Below are 21,742 nucleotides of genomic sequence, written 5' to 3'. Positions count from 1 at the left end.
CACATTTTCTCTCAGAGCGTCATCAGTCAACTTGAGAAATGTTTTAATACATTAAACTCAAGGTATCTTTATTTCATACCTGCAGGTAAAATTGTTTTGCAGATAAATAAAATTTTGTTGTCCAAATAAAACACATACCAGACCAGTGGCGGCTCGTGACATCTCTTCCAAGGGGTGTGAATTCAAAATATGTGTTCGGAGTGTCATTTGTGTTGCTTGCGTTTTCAAAATATGTGTTTGTTGCATCATGTGATGCATGTGCATCACGTGTTTTGTCAAAATAAGTGCCTGCTGCACACGCGTCAAAACCGTTTATGAAGAGACGCTCATATTCACAAAATACACTCAAGACACTCACTTAACAACTTTGATTACGCATGAGATTATGTGAGTATCTGGCAGGCACTTATTTTGACAAGACACGTGATGCACATACTGTAGGTTCACTCGAAGGTCTGTTTGGGCTGAAATGCTTTGGTGATTTTACTTAGCCCTGTCTTTACAATAAAGGCCTTTTACTTACTTGCGAGTGCCTGGATGTGGATTCTTTTATCAGTATCCACTTATCATTTTTTAAATATTGTTTGTGCCCCTGAGAGAGATATTTTTCTTTTTACTTAAAATAATGCTTGCCTTCATATACAACTTGTATGTATTCTAGAGTCCATTGATTTACTCCTATTATTTTACTCGCCCACTTGACAGTTTGGTTTAAGGAGTTTTTGTTCTTCACTGACAGACTTCCATACCTCACCACAATGGAAAATGACATAATAGATTCAATAAAAGCAAAATAAAACAATGACAGCATGTGTCTGTCAATGTGAAATTTGGCAAGCTTCCTAAGGCAACTCAGACGCGTATGACCTTTCTTACAGACCATTTAACAATTCAAATCAAATGTCAGTTTGGGGTCAATGACTATATCTAGGTTTTTGTAACTCTCCACATGATCCACAACTTCTCCTTTAATAGTGATGTGATCTACAGTAGATGTTCTAAAATCAATAATCATATCTTTCATTTTAGTAATATTTAACTGTAGTATCATCGCACCAGGTCACAAAATCCTCCACAACTGGACCATGGCCACACTCATCCCCTTGTAACAGGCTTACTATGATTGTATCATCAGCAAACTTAATAAAAACTCTATTTTCATGTAGGCTTTTAGTATACAAGTTAATATACAAAATGTATAATAAAATCACTTTTCGCATTCTGCAAAAAGTCCAATAACAATCCCACTACATTATGGTTCAACTCGTAATACTCAAGCAGTCTTCTAGGCTAGGATGTGGGGTTGAATAGTATTAAAAGCAGAAGAAAAATCAATGAACAACAGTCTGGCATCGGTATTCTTTTCCTCCAGTTGCTTAGTCAGTAAGTTTAATAAAACAAGTAAAGCATCCTCAACACCTCTCTCCGCTCTATATGCAAATTGCATGGGATCGAGGACTTGTCTAGTCTTACTCAATAACTTTTGTCTTCACAAGTTTCTCGAATGATTTTATAACTAAGGAGGTGAGAGCGACTGGTCTCAGATCATTAAGCACTTTAGGATTATTACATTTAGGAACAGGAGTGATAATTGCCTCTTTCCACAGGCTAGGTACAGTACCTTTTGTGTCTGCAATGACAAATTAAAAATATCAGAAACAATTAAACTTCATTGCGTTGCACAGTGCTTTAAGGTTCTACCACATATGTAGTCTGGACCCGGACTCTTGTTCACCTTAGGAAGCGCAATATTATTACGCAGTGCACGAAAATAGTCCCCTGCCATTGAAAGTTACTAAGGGGACTATTTTCAGCTGCTGCGTAATATCATTGCGCCTCCTGCAGTCATGTTACAACAGCAAAGTCCTTGATTATTACGCCAGAATGAGAGTATAGTTCATAACCATATCTGTCTAGAAAATCACAACTTTTAATTTTCTGTCAGTCTTAGTACACGATGTAACTACAGAAGAGTCAAATTTTAAATAGGAAAAATATCAAAACTCTTTGGTTGTTTTTTGGCACGATGCTAAGTGGTCTAGTCGGATTCAATGGATTATGCTAAGCTATGCTGAAAGTGGTACCTCCAGACCTGGAGATCAGCTGAATGGATTCCAAATAGGTAAAAATCGTTTAACTCTGGGGGAGTTGGAAGATGAGAATATTTTTAAAAAAAGTGGAGTGTCCCTTTAAGAGCATTAGAAAGATTGACATTGGATCTAAAACCCTCTATACACACTCTTATTTACATTGTGCTGTAATCACACGATTTACTCCATGCCAGACCAAGCTGAGTCTACATTTTTGTCTGCCAAATTTTTCTCTAACTTAACTTTGTATGCTTGCTCAGCTTTAAAAATCTCCGTTCTGACTTTTCTCCTCGTAATGCCTCTCTCTAAACCTTTCCCCTGCTTGTAGGTTTCTTATTCTGCAAACTAAATTTGACTGACTTTGACATCCACGTTTTGTATTAAAAAAACTTAAATTTCCATGTAGGCACAATCATATCCTTACAAAAGGCTATATATGAACATACAACATCAGTCAATTCATCAGTTTGTTCACAAGAGTCTTTGAACTCCTCCCAGTCGGTACAATCGAAGCACCCTTGCAGGCAGGCGATAGAGTCTTCAGACCACATTTTAACTTCACTCATCTGAGGTTTTTCTCTTTTAAATAAAGGTTTATATATTAGAAGGAGCTGCACACGATTGTGGTCGACTCGGCAGATTCTAATGTTGACAATGTTACTGACTTGTATGCCCCCTTTATATTCCAATAACAGAGCTCCAGCACCTTGTTATGTCTCGTTGAGCATGTAATGTATTGGTAGAAGTTTGACAGGGCCTTTTTGGGTGACACATGATTAAAATCTCCCAAAATAAAATTCGCCGCCTCTGGAGAAATGTTCTGAAGTCCTTGAACAACGTTAGATACAATATTCGTTGCACTGGCGTTGTTCGCTTTCGGATGGATGTACACAACAACAGTTATAAAAATTTCCTGTGGCAAATAAAATGGATAAAGGGATACTGACAATAACTCAATATCGGGTGTACAGATTTTCTCCCGTCAACGCTGTACAATAGCGCTTTTTAACAGCGCGAGATTTATCTGCGATCTCTCTGCTTCTATCCTTGCAAAATGAAATACCAAATCCATCAATACACAAGTCCTTTTCGAAGTCATGCTCTGTTAGCCTGGATTCTGTGAATGCCATCACACAGCTGCTTCTGTATTCCTGAAGAAACTAACATTCCCATGCAACTCGTCAATTCCCCAAAATCAGGGCTGGGGGGATACGGGTAAGCTGTTTACGCCGTAGTCGCTGACGAACACCTCCCTTTTTCCAACGTTTGCTCTTCCTAACTTTTCCAGCATCGTTTCCCGCTGCAGATTTACGGTTCTTCCTCCGAAGTATGCCACCGGGAAGCTGAGAAAGCACTTACCATCAAACAAACTCAGCGTGTTCCAAGCCAACAATTGATCCCTCGTGTAATGAATCCTTAAATAGGTCGTAGGGTGAAAATCAGACTTTTTTCATGTTTAAGTACTATAATTGGGTCCCCAGTGCTTCTATCAACCTAGAAAATGTGATAAAGATCAACCCAATAACTTAATTTGAGTAAGCCATTTTCTGCAAGAATGTGAAAAATTAGGTTGTTCAGATTTCGCCTGTTTTGTGATGTAGGTAGCAAGGCGAATTACAATAATACCGCCCCCTTTATCTGCACTATCCAACCACAGCACTGCCATTTAGTGCAGAGAGAAAGAGAGAAAGAAAAAATACTTGACAGTACAATTGAGTTTCACTTACAACAAACCACCATCATAGTGATCAGTGTTTGCATACCATCAGCTCATTTGCATTTTAAAGGACACACCCAAAAACAGCACACTTGTTTTGCTCAGGCCTATAAAGTTGCAATTTTTACATGCTATAATAAATTATCTGTGGAGGACTTCACATACACAATCTGGGGACACCAACGATTTCTTTTACGATAACCGCACACCTAACTTGTCAAATGTCTTAAAAATAGGCACCCGAGCAATGTTTGTAGTAACCGTGGTATAAGAGGAATAATTGACTCCAGTCCTTTGAATTATTTTAAAATAATGCACACTCACGGTGTAACGGCATACGGTTCGCGTCGTGCCGCATTACCACCTTGGGTGTGCATTATTATTAGTAATTCAATGGCCCATCATCAATTATTCCTTGCTTTAACTGGATGTTTTTCCTGTGTTTATTTCATGTTGTACAATCGTTTAGTAGTATTAAAATAAATGGTTTTATGATAAAATAAATAAATAAATGTCTTTATATCATACTTCATTTTGTAATAAATACATTAAAGCTAATCAGCATATTCACGTGTTACCTTAACCACATATTAGGGTTCTTGATATATTTCGCTATAAATACATTAAAATAAGAATAGCTAGGATGGCTCGTATTGGTTAGACTGAATGGCGACTAGGGTATTGGCAAGATACGATACATATGATGATACTTGGGTCATGATACAATGTATCACAATACGATACAATACGTTGCATGTTGCGATACATTGCAATGCTTTTTTTAACAAAAATCTCCAAAAAATAGAGCTTATTTTTTTTACACTTTTTTTAAAACCAAAGTGCTTCCACACGAAAGCTGCAGGTGTTTTAAAAATTTTTGCGCCATTTTTTCCACTCCCACTAACTTCTGAGACATTGGCCTTATATAACAGACAACTGGACAGCGATAACTACAGCAGCGGCGAAGGAGGTCGTTTGACGCACACAGAGGGATTATTAAATTGTAAAATATCGATAGTAGAGATCAAAATATCGACACACGATCGTGGAAAAAAGTATCACTATATTTGGCTGTATCAATATTTTTGCACAGCCCTAATGACGACCTCAAGTACTCTGCTGTTCCATTTGCAATATAACCGAACTAGCATCCTTCCGTCCTCGGAAGTTCGTTCTTCCGTGTCTGAACTTGCAAGTCCAAACTACGAAGGACGCAAGTCAGAACCTGGCTTACTTGGTATTGAGAAATGGCGACGGATTGTAGGCAACAGTTTACTTCCTGGGATTGGTGATGTAGAGAAGACCGACATTATCATAATTCCTTCCATTTTGAACTTAATCTGTAAGTTAACTCCTGTTAGCATTGCATTGTGACCGAATCTTTCAAACATGGTAAAGAGCGTCACATTTCCGTCTGACATCAGAGATATTCTGACCAATCACAACACACAGATACCGGGTATCAGCAAAACTCTGCAGAGACTTCGGCCCTCCAGGAGCAGGATTGGACACCCCTGCCACAAAATAACCTTTTTTGGTTCCCCAAAGAACCATTTAGTCAAAGGTTCCCATGCCTAGTTACGGTTGCTAAACCACGATTGGCCTGTGGAGGTTTTCGGACGTGGCTCAGCTAACTTCAGTAAGTGTACAAACTGGATAAATGACATAAAAGCTTGACCAACATGCATTTCTAACAGCGGAAGGTCTCCATAATACATGCAAGAAATATTAATTTAAATGCAAAGTCCCATTTGCACTTTATGATGATATTGACCCAGTAGCTACTGAGTGGAGCCAGCAAATTACCGGACTAATTAAAGTGGGTACTGATCGTTCACTCGTCCCTGTTTCGTTTAGGGGAGGGTAGAGGCCTCCTGACCTGTTCTTCTAATAATGGGGATGTAAACAGCCCCCGCAGAAACACATGGATCTGGTAATGACTGCTATAGACATGATTGTCCTTATTTGTGGAGGCCAGAGTACGCTGAAAACAATTTCGGTATAACAATCGCCTTCCAATGCGAGAGAACATATAGTGAAGGTAATGACAGGGTTTCAGACGTCATGTTCTGTTCCTAATCAGATGTGGCCACTAGCAGTCCTTTTGGCGGCAACAATTTTCATCAAGCAACCTATGTACGCACACATAAATGTGATATTCTCCATAATTTTCCCCTGACAGATGGCACCAAGAATTGGCCCCTGAGCATATGAAGTAAACAATGCATTTGAATGAAACGGCCTCCTAATGCGCGCGAATACAAACATTGCACAGTCGTTGAATGCATTAATAGGCGCGGGTCACTTCCCAGGCACGTACCTCAAAGGTCTGGAGCTCATGACTGTGGAGAAGGAATATATAAGCAGATGGGGTTGTCACAGCAGTCGGGCCAATTTTTTTTCTTGCAAAATATAGCTATTATAATGGTTGGCCATTATTTACCAATTCTTATTATTCGCTATGCAGTCTGGGGAATTGACCCACTTCAGTGCTTGCCAATTGGTTTCGCTACAGGACAAAACTCCAATTTTAGACTGGACATGAAGTGGGTACCCAATACTAAAAGTGTTTTACATAAAAGTAACATTTTCTCAAATCAAACATTAAAACTTAGCATCATGCACAACAGTTTTGCCTTCAAACTGTCTCCAGATATCTCTTGAATTTACATAGTTTGTACTCTCAGCAGCCAAAAATTCACTTCACTAAACAGCTGCTCGACTCATGTGTGGCGATCATTTATATGTATGAACCAGAGGTGTTCAATTGAGATGTTTCTTATTTATTATAATTTGTCCTTATACAGGAACTGCTCCCAAATAGGACACATAAATGTTTGTCACCCTAAGTATTATTAGTAAGGGGTGAGCCAGCCAAGATCAAATTTATGTTACCTTGAAAAACACTTACATAAGTATTATTTAAACCTTAAGTGGTCTAAAGTTTCATTTGGTGTGGAGCAATACAAACATTGACAAATTAAACGTTTTTTTAAGGACTGTTTGATGACAGAGAGGTAAATTGTTTTCAGAAAGGAAATGAGGTGCATGTATAAATAAATATCAATCATTCAGGGACTAAAGATTAATGTTTTATTGGGTTAGCTTAAAATGGAAGATGATGGAAATGAAAGCATTAGTTGGTAATAAAATGGTAAAGTTCATCTTTAGGAACATGAAAATGAATGGAGCACAAAACAGAGAAAATACATCATCATGATTAGATCTAAAATCATATAGCTGTGTCTTTAGTGGGTAAAGGCTTGAGACAAATAAAATAAAATAAAATAAAATAAAATAAAATAAAATAAAATAAAATAAAATAAAATAAAATAAAATAAAATAAAATAAAAAAAGATGGATAGATGGATAATTAATTAATTTAACTTAATTCAGAAATAAATATTTTTTTAAATAAATACATAAATGTACAAAAACATATAAATAAATGTGACACAAATGGTGTTTATTTATTTATGTCTGCATTTAACTAATGGCTTATTTATTTCTGGATTCATTTATTCTTTTTATATATAAAATGTATATATGAATTATTTATTTTATCTCTACAATTATTTATTGATGTATTTATTTATCTCTACATTTATTTATTTATCAATTACTACATTTATTTATTTATTTCTACATTTATTTATTTAATTATCAATCACTACATTTATTAATTTAATAATTTTGTATCTTTATATTTATTTATTTATGTATGTATTTATTTATTTATTTATTTATTTATCAATCATTCACTACATTTATACATTTATTTATTTATTTATGTCTGCATTTCACTAATGACTTATTTATTTCTTCATTTATGTATTTATATATTTCTGTATCTTTACATTTATTTATTTATTTAATTATCAATCACTACATTTATTCATTTAATTATTTTTGTATCTTTACATTTATTTATTTATTTATTTATTTATCTATCAATCACTACATTTATACATTTATTTATTTATTTATTTATGTCTGCATTTTACTAATGACTTATTTATTTCTGCATTTATTTATTTAATTTATTGATTTCTAAATGTAATTATTTATTTATTAATTACTTCATTCATTCATTCATTCATTCATTCATTTATGTCTACATTTAATGTCATCTAATTACTTATTTATTTCTGCATTTAATTGATTACTTATTTATTTATAATATTGACAGAACCAAATATGTTTAAGTTTATTTATAACTCAACAGTTGGTTATGTCCAATATACTCAACCATTAAAATGCTTTGTTTTTTCAACCAGCGTTGGGTTAAATTTATGGGTTTAACAATGGGTTAAAACAATCCAACAGCATAGGTTAAATTACAACATAACAGGCTGGGTGCATTCCTTTTTGACCTAATGCTGTTTTTTTTGAGTGAATTATTATTATTAAGTATTCAAAGGTATGTCAAGATTGTTAACCGCACACTTATATTGAATCCATAAAATGCATTGTGCAAAAAAGCAGCTTATGCAGTTTATAAATACTACAAAAGTTTCCATCACTTTCATTGAATCCTCAGCATTTCTCTCATGAAACATTATGATTTGTCTTCAGAAAGAAATATTTTGTTTAGACTTCTAGGAAAATCAAAACCCAGCACATTAATTTTAAGGCATTTAAACCCCTGACATCCAGAGGCTTTAAGAGATGTCACAGATCTGCATATCGGTTCATTAATCTCCTTAAAACTACAACTTTATATCTTAAATATTTCTACTTCATATAACTTTACCGTCCTAAACTCCTTTTAAAGGAAAAACTCTCAGACTTGGACCCCATTTGTGACCCAATCTGCTAAAGTTAATTTCACATTGATTTCAATCTTTGACGTGACCTTAGTCAGTATTAAAGATGTCAAGGTTATACTTTCATACAATGTTCTTTCAATTATGTAAGAGGATTTTATATATAAAAAAAATGAGTGAATCATAAAAATACTACTTTACAGACTGGTCACGTATTATCTCTCAGACTAAATGGGCCAATCACAAGGCAGTTTATGCCAAGCACACAGGTTATGCTTGAAAGGAGACATTTTGTCAGACTTTGTCAAATAAATCTTTGGTGTCCCCAGAGTACATTTGTTAAAATCTAGTTCAAAATACCATATAGATAATTTATTATAGCATGTTAAAATTTTTACCACTTTTTGGTGTTTTTGGGTGTGTCCTTTAAAGCGTAACTAAACCCCTGGTAAAAATAAAAATGCAAGAAAAGAGGGCAGATCCCAACGGAGATAGAGGGGACGAACTAAGCTCGTACCAAGTGTGTGGTGAGATCGTAACAAGGGCGTGGTGAGCTTCAACCTGCTTACATCACGAGTTATTTTTTGGACCCAACAATAGGAAAATTCAACCGCAGTAGCCACCGTTAACCTGAAGAGGGCAGCACTCAGACGTTTTTACACCATATGTTGTAGTATTGAAACACTTTATATCCAAATGTCAAAAAACGTACTAAAATCAATGAACAGCACTAATAAAGCATCGTTCTTACAGATCATTAACTAATGATTAGGGTTTAGTTACTATTTAAAATGCAAACGTGCAGTGGTGTGGTTGTGTAGTGCAGATTAAGGGGCGGTATTATCTCTTCTGAGCTTTTTTAAAGCTTAAAAAAAATGGTGCCTGCCGTCCTTATCTTGGACGCACGTCAGCGTGCATCACTTGCACATAACCAAAAATGGGTAAAGAGGCGGGATGTGGGTGGAGCTGAAGTGGCTGATTGCTGAAACCACACCCACCTAGCTCGACAGTAGTGACAGCAGTGGCAGTTCACCCGTCACTCAAGTGGCCACACCAAATTTAAGGCTTAATACAATTTAAACGGATGAGTTACCACCTTCGCAGTTATCATGAAGGGCAAAATGAGCTATACAGACCAAAAATACGTTTTGTACCAGGCTGTAAACATATTTATTTCTGCTGTAAAGTTGGGCATTTTAACATGGAGGTCTATGGGAATTGACTCCCTTTTGTAGCCAGCCTCTCTCAGACTTGGACCCCAGTCGATGAATTGCAGTTTAAGTTCCATATTGGCTTCATTAGAGAGATCAGAAGGTTGCCCCTCTGGAAAAGGTCGATTTTCATGATACATGTAACCTAAAACAACTAATAACATTTTCATGTTTCCTCCGACAGCTTTACCATGAGGGTTAAGGATCAGTGAAATGGGTCAGAATAATATCCTGGCCTGTTTCCGCTCCTCTGGCTCACAGTTTTATATGACTGTTGAAGAGTCATCCTTCAGCAGGGCTGTGAAGTGTTGCCAGGTTTCCTCTGGAACACAGTCAGATACAAGAGCCAAAATGCCATTAAGTGTTACTCAACTGAGTCTATTAAAATCCTACAGCCCTTAAACCATAAGAGAAAGAAAGCCTGGTTTACTCACAAGACTGAAAAAATGACAAACTAGATTTGTTTACTGTATTATACAGTATATGAGATGATACAATAGCAGCATATGTCTTTGGATTATTTCTCCTAAAATGACCTCACTTGTGCTTCCTCTAGTTTCATAACAAACAGCAATGTTTCAGACTGTTCCCGGATTTTCCAGAAGGACATGTCAATATGAAAGCATTTCTTATCAAATTCTTCCAAGACCACATGATTCAAGCCTAAGATTCACCTTATAGCCCTGTCCTGTGCTTTACCAGAAAAATGTAGTCAGCAGGCAACATGTGAAACTTCTTAACCAAAGACTTGTTTGTTAAGAATGATAAAGACACCAGCATTTCATACTGGTAACCAGCATACACAACACAACATATGCTGGTCTTCTTGGGTAATAACATTTCATCTCTAGATTATAAATTGACCTCAAAGAGTTCATAAATGAGACATCATTTTAAAATGCAGTTTTGCTTTTGTGGTTTTGTAGGAATGTACGTTTAAAAGCCCTTATGCATTACAGAAAAAGATAAGATAAATGCTGTTTACTGAAGGAAGTCTTAAGAATAACAGAGATATCTAAATATAGGACTTAATTATGTGTCTTGGTCATTATAAATGATCATGAAAGTAAGCTGTTCTCAAAGGGATGCTGGTTTGTGTGTGTGTATGTAGCTTTATAGAAATGATTTTAAATGACATACACAAAAATAGTTTTAAAAAGGTAAACATTTCTGTTTTAGGGGTAAAGGTGTGTTAAATATATAAATATAAAAATACAGGAGTATTCCAAACGAATTGATTAATGTTAAAAAGGACCCAAAATATTCATGACTTATGCAATAAGCCCTTCAATATATCATAAATCAATCACACTCAATCAATCGAGTTTTAAGAAGAACCACAATAACATGGAAAATATTTTAAAAATGAACAATAAAATGCATAAAGTTATTGTTAAGTTGCATTTTTCTTTATCAAAATGACGAAGCAAATGAATAAATGCTCCATTATGAAAGCACATTTTTATTTAGAATGGATTATACTGTAACAGGAGGGGAATACTGCCTTCATACAGTAAGATGTCAACAAATGTTTAGCTATGGGTCACATTGTTAGCTTAGAGAAAGAGCTGAAAAGTATAAAGGATTTTTTTAAACAACATTCATAAAATACATAAACATTATCATTGCCAACCGAACAATGTATCATAGCAGAACAGCATAAATTATAATAAATCTTATACTGTAAACACATTTAGTTCTCCCAACAATGTGGTGTTGAAGGATATTGGCCACTTTAATAACAAGCTTTGCAAACCCTATTCAAGCTTAAACTAAGTAAAAAAATAAATATGGAGCAGAACCCTGAAGCACTGAACTCTTTATAACCTCATCATAACTCAATGATGAGAATATTATCAGCTGACATTTCCCCCATGTTAACAGTGCAGCACTGCCTCCTGCTGGACACTTCATGTATTACATTTTAATCAAAACTCAAAGAAACCTTTTTAAATGGGACATTTTACAAGATTTTTCTAAAATGTCAAATAAATCTTTGGTGTCCCCAGAGTACATATGTTAAGTTTTAGCTCGGTATCTTGATCATAGGACTTGCTGGTAAGCAAAAAAGATGAATTTTATAAAATAAATTATATTACGCAATAAATATACATATTAATTTAGGTTCTCATACATTTTAAAACGTTCATTTGTAAGATGGTTTGTGAAATAATTGTTTATCTCATAATAATATGTGTATTTATCAAAAAGCCATTTTATCTGGCTGTCCAATCAAAACGGAGGAGAGGCGGGACAAACAGTACGTCGACCAATTGTAACCTCCTTTCTCTACTAATCTAAACATTAAAGTTAATATAGCTTGTCGATTACTATATATAGCACAAAGTGTTACCACAATATGAATACGCATTGATTAAACAAATTATCTGCAAAATCTGATACTTGTAAGAAAGTAATTTCGCGGAGGTTTGTATAATTGCAACCAACGCACATAAGCGCTTCCAAAGCGCCCTCAAGCGGTCATTTGTAGAACAACGCCTGGCGTGTTCACCTTCGGTGGAGTTTATTTATCCTCAAAGATTGTATAAATTCATTATCTAATGTACTGTTCACTGCATTTGACATTTCCGTATCGTTTTAACTTGTATTTTGAATTAGGATTTGTATTATGTTGTACTTTAGAAGTAAAGAAAATGTCAAAATGCAGTGTGTATATTGGGGTTAAGGTTGTTTATGTAATTCATTATGATTTGGGATCATTCAATATTTGATCACTGTTTATAATAAAAACGGAAGTTTTTAAATAAAGTGGAAGTCATTTAACTAAAGTATTAATATTATTAATAAAAACATACAAATAATTGTCCTCATTCTTTACTTTTACCTGTGTTATAGTTCTGTAATTCATTATTATGTTTTTTTTAAATCTAACATTCAGGCTATATTATTTTAATGTAGTCAATGAAGATGTTTTTCAAACATTTTAATGATCTAATTTGCGGTATAAATTATAGCACATGTTCAGATACTATAGACCAATCTGGCCCCCAGGCTCAAATATCAAGCTAACGCCTATGATCTTGATCACACCCATATACTGGCATGCCCAAAATATTTATTAATACCAGGTGTAAGCATGGCCTCTGAGTAAGAGTTTATGTAGATGTGATGACTCGAATACCAAAGTACAGTCGAAGTTGCTCCAGAAAGATGAAAATTAGAACAGTGTGAGGAATCAGACGTAATCCAGCCGGGACGAGGCCCTGCCGAGACAAACCACATAAGTGACAGAGACTTGTGCATGTATAACAGATTATTAAGTGCAAAATGAACAATGCTTTACCTTGTAGAAAGCTTTAGGTCCAAGTTTAGCAGTATCGGTCAGACAATGAATCACCCCCTAACATAGAAACTACAGCGTCACAACTGAAAAATACAAGACACATGAATTGAAAATATTCCTGAATTACAGTAAAAGAGATTTTACCCTGTATTCTCCCTTTAAATTCATCAGTCTGGTTTTAACAACATCTATAGGCTGACAGAGGACAGTGGCACAGCCTCCCTGTACAGAAGACACAATGAAATAACAATAATCAATTATGAGTATTTTTGTCTTATTTTCAGTAAAAATATCTAAAAATTCTTAAATGAAGATGCTTTTTCTTGATGAGCAAAACGACCCAAGAAAATAAGTCTAGTTTTTAGACCAAAAATATCAAGAAAAATTTGCTTACCCCATTGGCAATTTTTTTTGTTTTATGCACAAAACCACTTACATTTAATATTTTTGGTCTAAAAACTAGACTTATTTTCTTGGGTCGTTTTGCTCATAAAGAAAAAGCATCTTAATTTAAGAATTTTTAGATATTTTTACTGAAAACAAGGCAAAAATACTTAGAATTTTTTTACTTGAAAATCGTTTTTTGCAGTGTAAATGGTACATATTAGGTCCTTTTCAAAGCACTGCAAAAACTGACTTTCTTAGTTAGTATTTTTGTCTTGTTTTCAGTAAAAATATCATTTTTTTTTAAATTAAGATGCTTTTTCTTGATGAGCAAAATGACCTAAGAAAATAAGTCTAGTTTTTAGACAAAAAATATACAATTTAAGTGAGTTTGTGTTTAAAATAAGCAAAAATATCTGCCAATGGGAATTTCTTTTTTCTTAAACACTTAATTCAAGCAAAATTTTCTCCATTGGCAGATATTTTTGCTTGTTTTAAGCACAAATTCACTTAAGTTTTATATTTTCTTATTTTCTTAGGTCCTTTTGCTCATCAAGAAAATACATCTTTATTTAAGAATTTTTAGATATTTTTACTGAAAACAAGACAAAAATTAGAAAGTCTTTTTTTTTTTGCAGTGAGGGTACTGCCCCAGTGACCTATTTTTCTTATGACAGTGAAGGAACAGTGGCATAAACAACCGGCATTATTTAGAGATTCTTCATTTCAAGTCATAAGAAATTATTATTGAAACAGTAAAGAATAGTTATTAATGGGTTTCTGATGAGGTAAAGACAAACTTACCGCAATGATACTGGCCAAAAAATGAGCGAAAATGTTATCGGTCATCACACCGGTTCCCAGAACCAGTTGCTTGGCCTGGTCATAACAGGAGAGCTAGACAGACAAAGAGACTAGTTAGAAAATAAGACTTGTCTATGTTACGACTCAGTAGTCTTAGCAGATCACTCACAGCCTATTTACTGACCACTGGATGAATGACACAAGTGCTGTCTGAAATCGGCAGGTCAAATCTGATTGGCTGGACTTTACACATTCTCTAAAGTAATGCTGTAAACATCACAGCAAAGTTTCACCACACACCTATTGTCTTAAATAAATAATTCAGCAATACGTGCGACCTAGTCTGTGAAAAATTACCCTTATTAAGTAACTTTATTAGGTATTATTAAACAGTTGTACCTCGATATCCATACAGTACCTCAAGAGTCAAGGAGTACGCTGAGCTGTTTGCATAAACTCTCGCATGAAGAGAAGAGCTAGAGGTCAAGACTTTCATATGAATTATTATTATTATTTTGTATACCTTCAGGAAACTTCACTGAAAGCCCCAATGCTGTTTGTACTCAAAAAGTCAAGCAATCATGACTTAAATTTTGCATTTTGCATCCATAACTTAACTATCTTTGTTTATTTAGCTTATTCACTCACTAAAACCATAAACTTAAAACATGTAAGTCCAATTAACTTAAATTTAACTCTTCCCCTGCCATTGATGAGTTATCTCGCCAATTATGAGAAAATATTTGCATGAAAAAACGTGTTCCTGATGAGTTTTTATGTTAATCTGTGATACCGCGATTATCCACTAGATAGCACACTTACCCAACTGATATAAAACGAAAGCAAAACAATTATTAACTGATTTTAAACTCTGGCTGAATCCAAAACCGCATACTGCCATATATACTGTAGTAGGCAAAAAGCAGTAGGCAAATGAAAAAGTAAGTCCGAAACCACATTTGATATATATGTATGTTTATATATTTTAGATGAAAATTTTCCTGGAAAGCATTTTGTGAAACTTTTGTGAAAATCACAAAAAATGCTGCCCGTCAACTTTAAAAAAAAAAGGCTGGCGGGGAATAAGTTACCAGTTCAAAATGCTGTAAGGAATACCCATAAGCCCTTGCGCGTAAAATTTTTGAATGATTTAAATTTGCTCAAAGAGTAACAACTGAAGGGTCATATAAACAGTTGATAATAAAATTTTCTTAGAGTTTTACACTCTTTGAAGCATTATTGATGTTTTTTGTTTAAAATTATAGTTTTTTTTTGTGAAGTCACTGTTCTGAATACCTTCATTACACATTGTTATATAAAATTAAATGACAATTTAAGTTTAGTCTTTATAAACACCAAGTTAAGTGAACTTAAATATGTACGTTTTTGGGAGACCCATTACTTAATTGAATTGAGGGAACGAGCAATTTGTCGACGTGCAATTACACATGCAGACCGCTAGAAGGCAGTATAAACGCATGTAACCCACAGACGCAGAAGAAGAACTGGTCCAGTACACCAACAAACGAAGAGGGAGAAGCAGCTTGTTGTGTATGATTTAAAGGGGTCTTTGAGACTTTTTTCATGTTTAAGTGCTATAATTGGGTTCCCAGTTCTTCTATCAACCTAGAAAATGTGATAAATATCAACACAGTAACTTAATTTGAGTAAGCCATTTGAAAAATGCATGTGAAAAATTAGGTCGTTCAGATTTCGCCTGTTTTGTGATAGCAAGGCGAATTACAATAATACCGCCCCCTTCATCTGCACTATCCAACCACAGCATTGCCATTTAGTGCAGATAGAAAGATGGAGAAAAGAAGGAATCGACAGCACAATTGAGTTTCAATTACAACAAACCACCATCAATGTGATCAGTCACCACGTTTACATGCACACCAATAATGCAATTATTTCCAATAATGCGAGTAAGGTCTTAATTGCAGTAAGATGTTTACATGACAGGAGCTAACCTCTTCACTCCGGTTTACATGCAGTTATTATTTTCGGATTATTCACACATAGCCCAATGCAGAGCACAAATGATGCACTCGCATATATGGTCCACTGTTTTAATCTACTTACGTTAAATGACAAACACGTTGTTATAGATGTATTTCATTACCCGGGGCGTGATGAAGATATAAATATGACAGTGCCTTTAAAGGGCGTTCACATGATATAAAAATATAGTTTTAAAATCGTTTTATAATAGCAGAGCTCACACAACAACTATAACGATAGCGATTTTGGCACATGATGAACGATAAACCATTGACAGCCAATCAAATTTATTTGAACTTGAAGTGCACGCGCACTTAAATGCAGTAGAAAGCTCATTCATTGCTGAGGTTATAACATAAAATTACCTCAGGTATCCAAAGCTGATGCAGTTGTTGCTGTGAAATTTTTCTACCACACTGACTACGCCAAAAGGTAAGATATTAACCTAGTACATTCATTGTTTAGTTACGCGAAACGCAACGAGTTGAGGACATCTGCTGGTTTCCCGCTGTGTAAATGCATCAGCATACATTCAGTGACATGTAAACAATTTCAAAAAAGTTTTTATTACAAGAAATATCCAATATTAGGTAATGCCGCGCTCGTTGAGCGAATGAAGTTATCATTATGAGGTGGTAATATATTTATCGTTATAATTATCGTTATAATGTCCCTTAAAGCTTTTATACACTCCTGTCGTGTTATTTGAGCTGTTTCTGGATGAAGGCAGATTGCTGACAGCGAGTTGTGTTGGCAGAGTTCATGTAAAACTTCCTAATGTCAAGTTTAAAATGAATTTGTGGTTAAGGTGCGTGACTAAAACACACGCTCACTTCAGTTAGTGCGGTATAAATGCGATTAAAGCGTTTACATGGACGCATACTGCGATTATAAACGGCGTACGCCACCTCTTTTAATGCGATTATACTGACTGCGATTATGAGCTTAATCGCATTAATTTTATCAAATTATTGCATTTACATGAGGTAAAGTATAATCACAGTATTGACAAAATCCCATTATAATCGCATTATTAGGGTGCATGTAAACGCGGTCAGTGTTTGCATTTCCTCAGCTCATTTGCATTTTAAACCGACACAACCAAAAACTGCCCACTTTTGCTCAGGCCTACAAATTTGCGATTTTAACATGCGATAATAAATTATCTGAAGTATCTGTGAGCTTAAACTTCACATACACACTCTGGGGACACCAAAGATTTATTTTACATCTTAAAAATATTTCATATGACCCCTTTAAGAAGACCAACAGTGATGGAGGTAAATAGACAGCGACTTTTTAAAATCACTCCTCAACTTGGTCCATCTTTGTTCTTACCATCGCAAGCAGAAATGCCTATGAAGAAATGCGACGCAGAGTTTTTTATGCATGACTATAAAGTACACTTAAGTACACTTATTAACAACACAAAGCAAAACAAACTGTGGGTGTTCATGTCAGACGATTCAAAAGGTGAAAAAATGTAGACATTAAATGAAAGAGTTAATAATGACCTACATTACCTGTCCCACAGTGACCAGCACACCTCTACTAGATGCCATAGAGGCCCCAGAGAAAAGCTTTCGAACTCCCTCTGTAAGAAGAGACAACATGCAGGTCATAAAGGCAAACAGTGTTTTATGAATAAAGCAATGACCTCAGCTGTCTCTTTTTCTGATGGAAGTATAAAGATTACAGTACTGTCACTGCTGTGGGAAAGTTTAGGATGCAGACTTTTTCAGCACCAAAACATATCTGCAATTTAGTCTCCAAGATAGCATGCAAACCATTGAAACAATGTTAAAAACAGTTGATTTGCCAATGTTAATTGCATTGAATCAACATCAGGTTTGCACCCTCCATCAATATCGAAAAAATATAGAAATTTCAACAATTACCATTGTTGTGATCAGTGTTTGCTTTAGTTGGGTCCTTGACTCTGGATATTCAAGTTAAATCTTTCTTTTCTTCTACCCGTTTGTGTAGTAACATATGTGCATCGGAAATGAAAGATGTGTTTCAAAGTTAGGTTGAAACTGATTGCTTTCTTTCAAGATGTCAAGATGATATAAAATTAAGCTGCTTTACTTGATTATGTTGATCAATTTTTGACTATTATAATTGTTCTGGTTTGTAAATCCACTGTGACAAGATAAGCAGAAAAACTGCTGACACATTCAGACATCATTACTCATCCTACAAATCTCAATAATGGTGACAATCATCAAACAAATTCATATAAAACGATCAACTGCAATGCATGCTGGGAATCATAAATTAGTTTAGTACTACCATGATACCCAGCATGCATTGCAGCATGAAGCTTTCTTTTGTTGATCATCACCATTGATGAGATTCATAGACCGATTCATGATGTCAGAGATAGATTCAGTAGTTTAACTCTTTAAGTGTTTTTATAATCCTCAAAATAACAGACCTGCCACTGTTTCCAACTAGTACCATAATAACAACTTTTGCATAACTTTAACAGTATTTCATTAATATCATTTAGGTATATCTACAAGAATTAAACTTCTTGATAACATTAGATCTTTGTTTTATTTGCAATAGCAGATGTACTTTAAAACACTGCTTCAACAGCCAAAGAAAACTTGACTTTAAAACACAAGAGTAAAGGGCCCAACTAAAGTAAACACTGATCACGATAATGGTGATTTGTTGAAATTTCAATATTTTTTCAATATTAACGGAGGGTGCAAACCTGATATTGATTCAATGGTATTAACATTGACAAATCAACGATTTTTAACATTGTTTTCAATGGTTGCATGCTATCTGGGCTATGTGATATTTTGCGACAAAGCACAATATTTCTTCAGACAGATCTTTCATTACAAGTTTTTTTCAAGTCTTATGCTAAATCTGATTTTTCTTACCTTCTTTCCAGACACGGATCAATCCATCAAGAGCATGTGCGTAGCTGCAAAAACATGTTATGATGGATTATGATTTTATTTTGTAGTAACATTAATACCCATGATTCATTTACTTGTGTCTTGATACTCACTTTCTCCTGAGCTTTGGGGGCAGCTTAACATCATTCTGCATTCTGTTCAAAAGACCAATATGTATATTCTCACAGTCATCTGACAGCATATTTAAATTTTTACAAAAAAGTGCATTGCTTTAAACCTACAGTTGTTCAAAAACAAACTGACTGCTCTTTATAAACACTGACAACCACACTGCCGTTCCTCTGTATCAAGCCTACATTATGTAAATCCCACTCACCTGACATTAACCAAATCTGCTGGTGTCCCAACAAACCCACCAGTAAGACCTATAGATGAAGTGATTTAAGAAGGAAGTTTACATGCCAGCATTACAGACGAAATGACTTTGTGACAATGACACATGTTTACCTCCAAAAGCAGCCAGTAAGATCTTCTGATAGAAAGGCATCGGTCCCTGATTTCGACTGGATAACTTGTCCCTCACCGTTTCATAAATAGCAAAACGGGTCATTGAGTATGTTATCTAAAAAACAGACAGAATATAAAGTCGCTAAAGAACTGAACCACTTGTACCAGAATTTTTGGAGGAAAAGAGAACCGAGTTGAAATAGCCTATCAAGTTTACCAGCCTGATCACAGACAGACTGTAGTTTCACTGATACTACGGTCCAGATACCCACCTGCCTGCAGAGGGAAGCACTGAGCCCATTGTAAAGCGCCATCACCCCATCACTGCGCACCACCTGCATGGCCATACCTGTCATTCTCAACTTCACCTCCTGTTGGGTCTGCAGATGAACCTACAAGTGAAAAATTCTGATTTAGGTACTCCAACTCAAGATCCAGCCAATTAAGAGAAAACATTTCCCTGCCAATGATGCTGTAATTCTGCTATTATCCACTAGGTGGTTACCCAATTTATAAAAAACTGAAGCTGGGGTCCTACCATACACCTGGCGCAATGCGCGACGCAAGTGTCTTTTGCTAGTTCAACGCAGCGCAGTTATCATTTTCACATTTAGAACCACGTTGTTTAAATAGCAAATGCATTTGCACACAATTTTGCACCCATGGGCATTTTACGCAGTTTGAGCAACACAGTGATTCAGGTAGTTTTTCAATCCTGTAGTGTGAACCCGTGATAACCAACACCAATAGTGCACTCCACCAAAAATCCATCAGCATATTTGTTGAAATAGGCAAAAACTACAACACTGTCACATCACTACAAGACAAACAAATGCATCTTAAAGGCAGGATAGGCAGGAATTATTTTTTTTACAAATTTGTTTAAACTGTCTTTATATACAAATACATAATTAAAATGTAAGTACTCCGAAAAAGAGAGTACAAAACTCGAGTATCTGTAGACCTTTCACGATTGTTTTAACCACAGTTAATTATTTCCATTCGGGACGAAACAAATGATTGGCTTGCGCGACTATCACTCTCTCTCGCGACCATGGCACCACCCCTGTTGCTATGGGATCTGCCCACACATGCGCACACCCGATTGATTTGAACGTGTATGAGGCACTCTAGGAAGAGCAAAAGTATGACAGAAAAAGTGCATTCAGAACTCACAGTACCTGCATATCCAGTCAGCGAAGGCAAACAAGGCAAACAAAGGAATAAACGAAGCAATCAAACAAGAGTAAATATCGCATGGCTTTTCCTTGATGATGCGGTAGCAGTATTGTCTCCGGAGTGTAGTCCTCATCAGAGTCAACAATGCTTTCGTCACGGAAACTCTTCCATGCAAAACACTGGCTTAATAGTGAGTACTAAAAGCCATCCTATCTGGTTATATTCCTGGTGATAAAGTTAATTGTATGTGATTGTGACATGATGTTATTACATGCACCGCGCTCCTTCCTCTCCGCTCGTCTGGTAAATGCTTCTCCCAGAAGAGCCGGTCAGCGCCATGCGTTCATGTGTTTTGGGGGCGTGGCTTTAGAAGAAACCCAGAAGGGAGGGGGCGGAGCGAATGGAAAAATGAGCTGTGTTTAAAACAGTCATGAGATTTTTATACTCTCTTCTTCAAAGTACTTACATTTTAATTATGTATTGATATATAAAGACGGTTTAAACAAATTTGCAAATATGTTTTTTTTTGATAATTCCTGCATTTAATATTTGTTTACATAAACAAACCATCATCATGTTCTCTCTCTCAATTTCAAATAACAAATCCACTCTGATCATGCATTTCTCTTCTTTAAGCTTATTAAGATTAAAGAACATTCATCAATAGCAATGATCTGTGATAACTATCACCAACCATCACTTGATTCACGCTCAGAGAAACACATCAACACTCTTCATCGTGGTTCAAGAGACTCAACACTTTTGAAACACATTTCCTAGTTAAAAACTATAGAAATGATCCCTGAAAGCATAGTCTTGATGTCTCACCGCACTTACCGAACACACCTTCAGAGAGACGATGAACCTCAATGACGGTAAGTTGTGGCTTTATGACTCTGA

General features: G+C 35.3%; 1 protein-coding gene and 1 non-coding gene across 2 annotated transcripts in view; both read right to left on the bottom strand.

The window, feature by feature from the left end:
• Positions 1-12,840: 12,840 nt before the first annotated feature.
• The window catches only part of slc25a10a (solute carrier family 25 member 10a), a 229,429-nt gene continuing 220,527 nt past the window's right edge, over positions 12,841-21,742 (bottom strand). Inside the window, exons 2-11 of the mRNA XM_073856876.1 lie at positions 19,936-20,057; positions 19,664-19,778; positions 19,533-19,581; positions 19,309-19,350; positions 19,178-19,221; positions 17,804-17,874; positions 14,277-14,369; positions 13,233-13,310; positions 13,089-13,145; positions 12,841-13,008 (exon numbers count right to left, since the gene is read on the bottom strand). Coding sequence (XP_073712977.1) covers positions 12,901-13,008; positions 13,089-13,145; positions 13,233-13,310; positions 14,277-14,369; positions 17,804-17,874; positions 19,178-19,221; positions 19,309-19,350; positions 19,533-19,581; positions 19,664-19,778; positions 19,936-20,057 — 779 coding nt within the window. The 3' untranslated portion in view covers positions 12,841-12,900. The remainder of the gene's footprint in view (positions 13,009-13,088; positions 13,146-13,232; positions 13,311-14,276; positions 14,370-17,803; positions 17,875-19,177; positions 19,222-19,308; positions 19,351-19,532; positions 19,582-19,663; positions 19,779-19,935; positions 20,058-21,742) is intronic.
• Positions 21,447-21,660, bottom strand: LOC129436996 (small nucleolar RNA U3). The gene has a single exon (XR_008642051.2). It is a non-coding gene; the product is annotated as a small nucleolar RNA U3 (small nucleolar RNA).

The sequence above is a fragment of the Misgurnus anguillicaudatus genome, chromosome 19, assembly GCF_027580225.2.
Source record: "Misgurnus anguillicaudatus chromosome 19, ASM2758022v2, whole genome shotgun sequence".
Lineage (NCBI taxonomy): Eukaryota > Metazoa > Chordata > Actinopteri > Cypriniformes > Cobitidae > Misgurnus > Misgurnus anguillicaudatus.
Note: the sequence above shows the minus strand (reverse complement) of the source record. Positions and strands in the feature narration are given on the sequence as shown.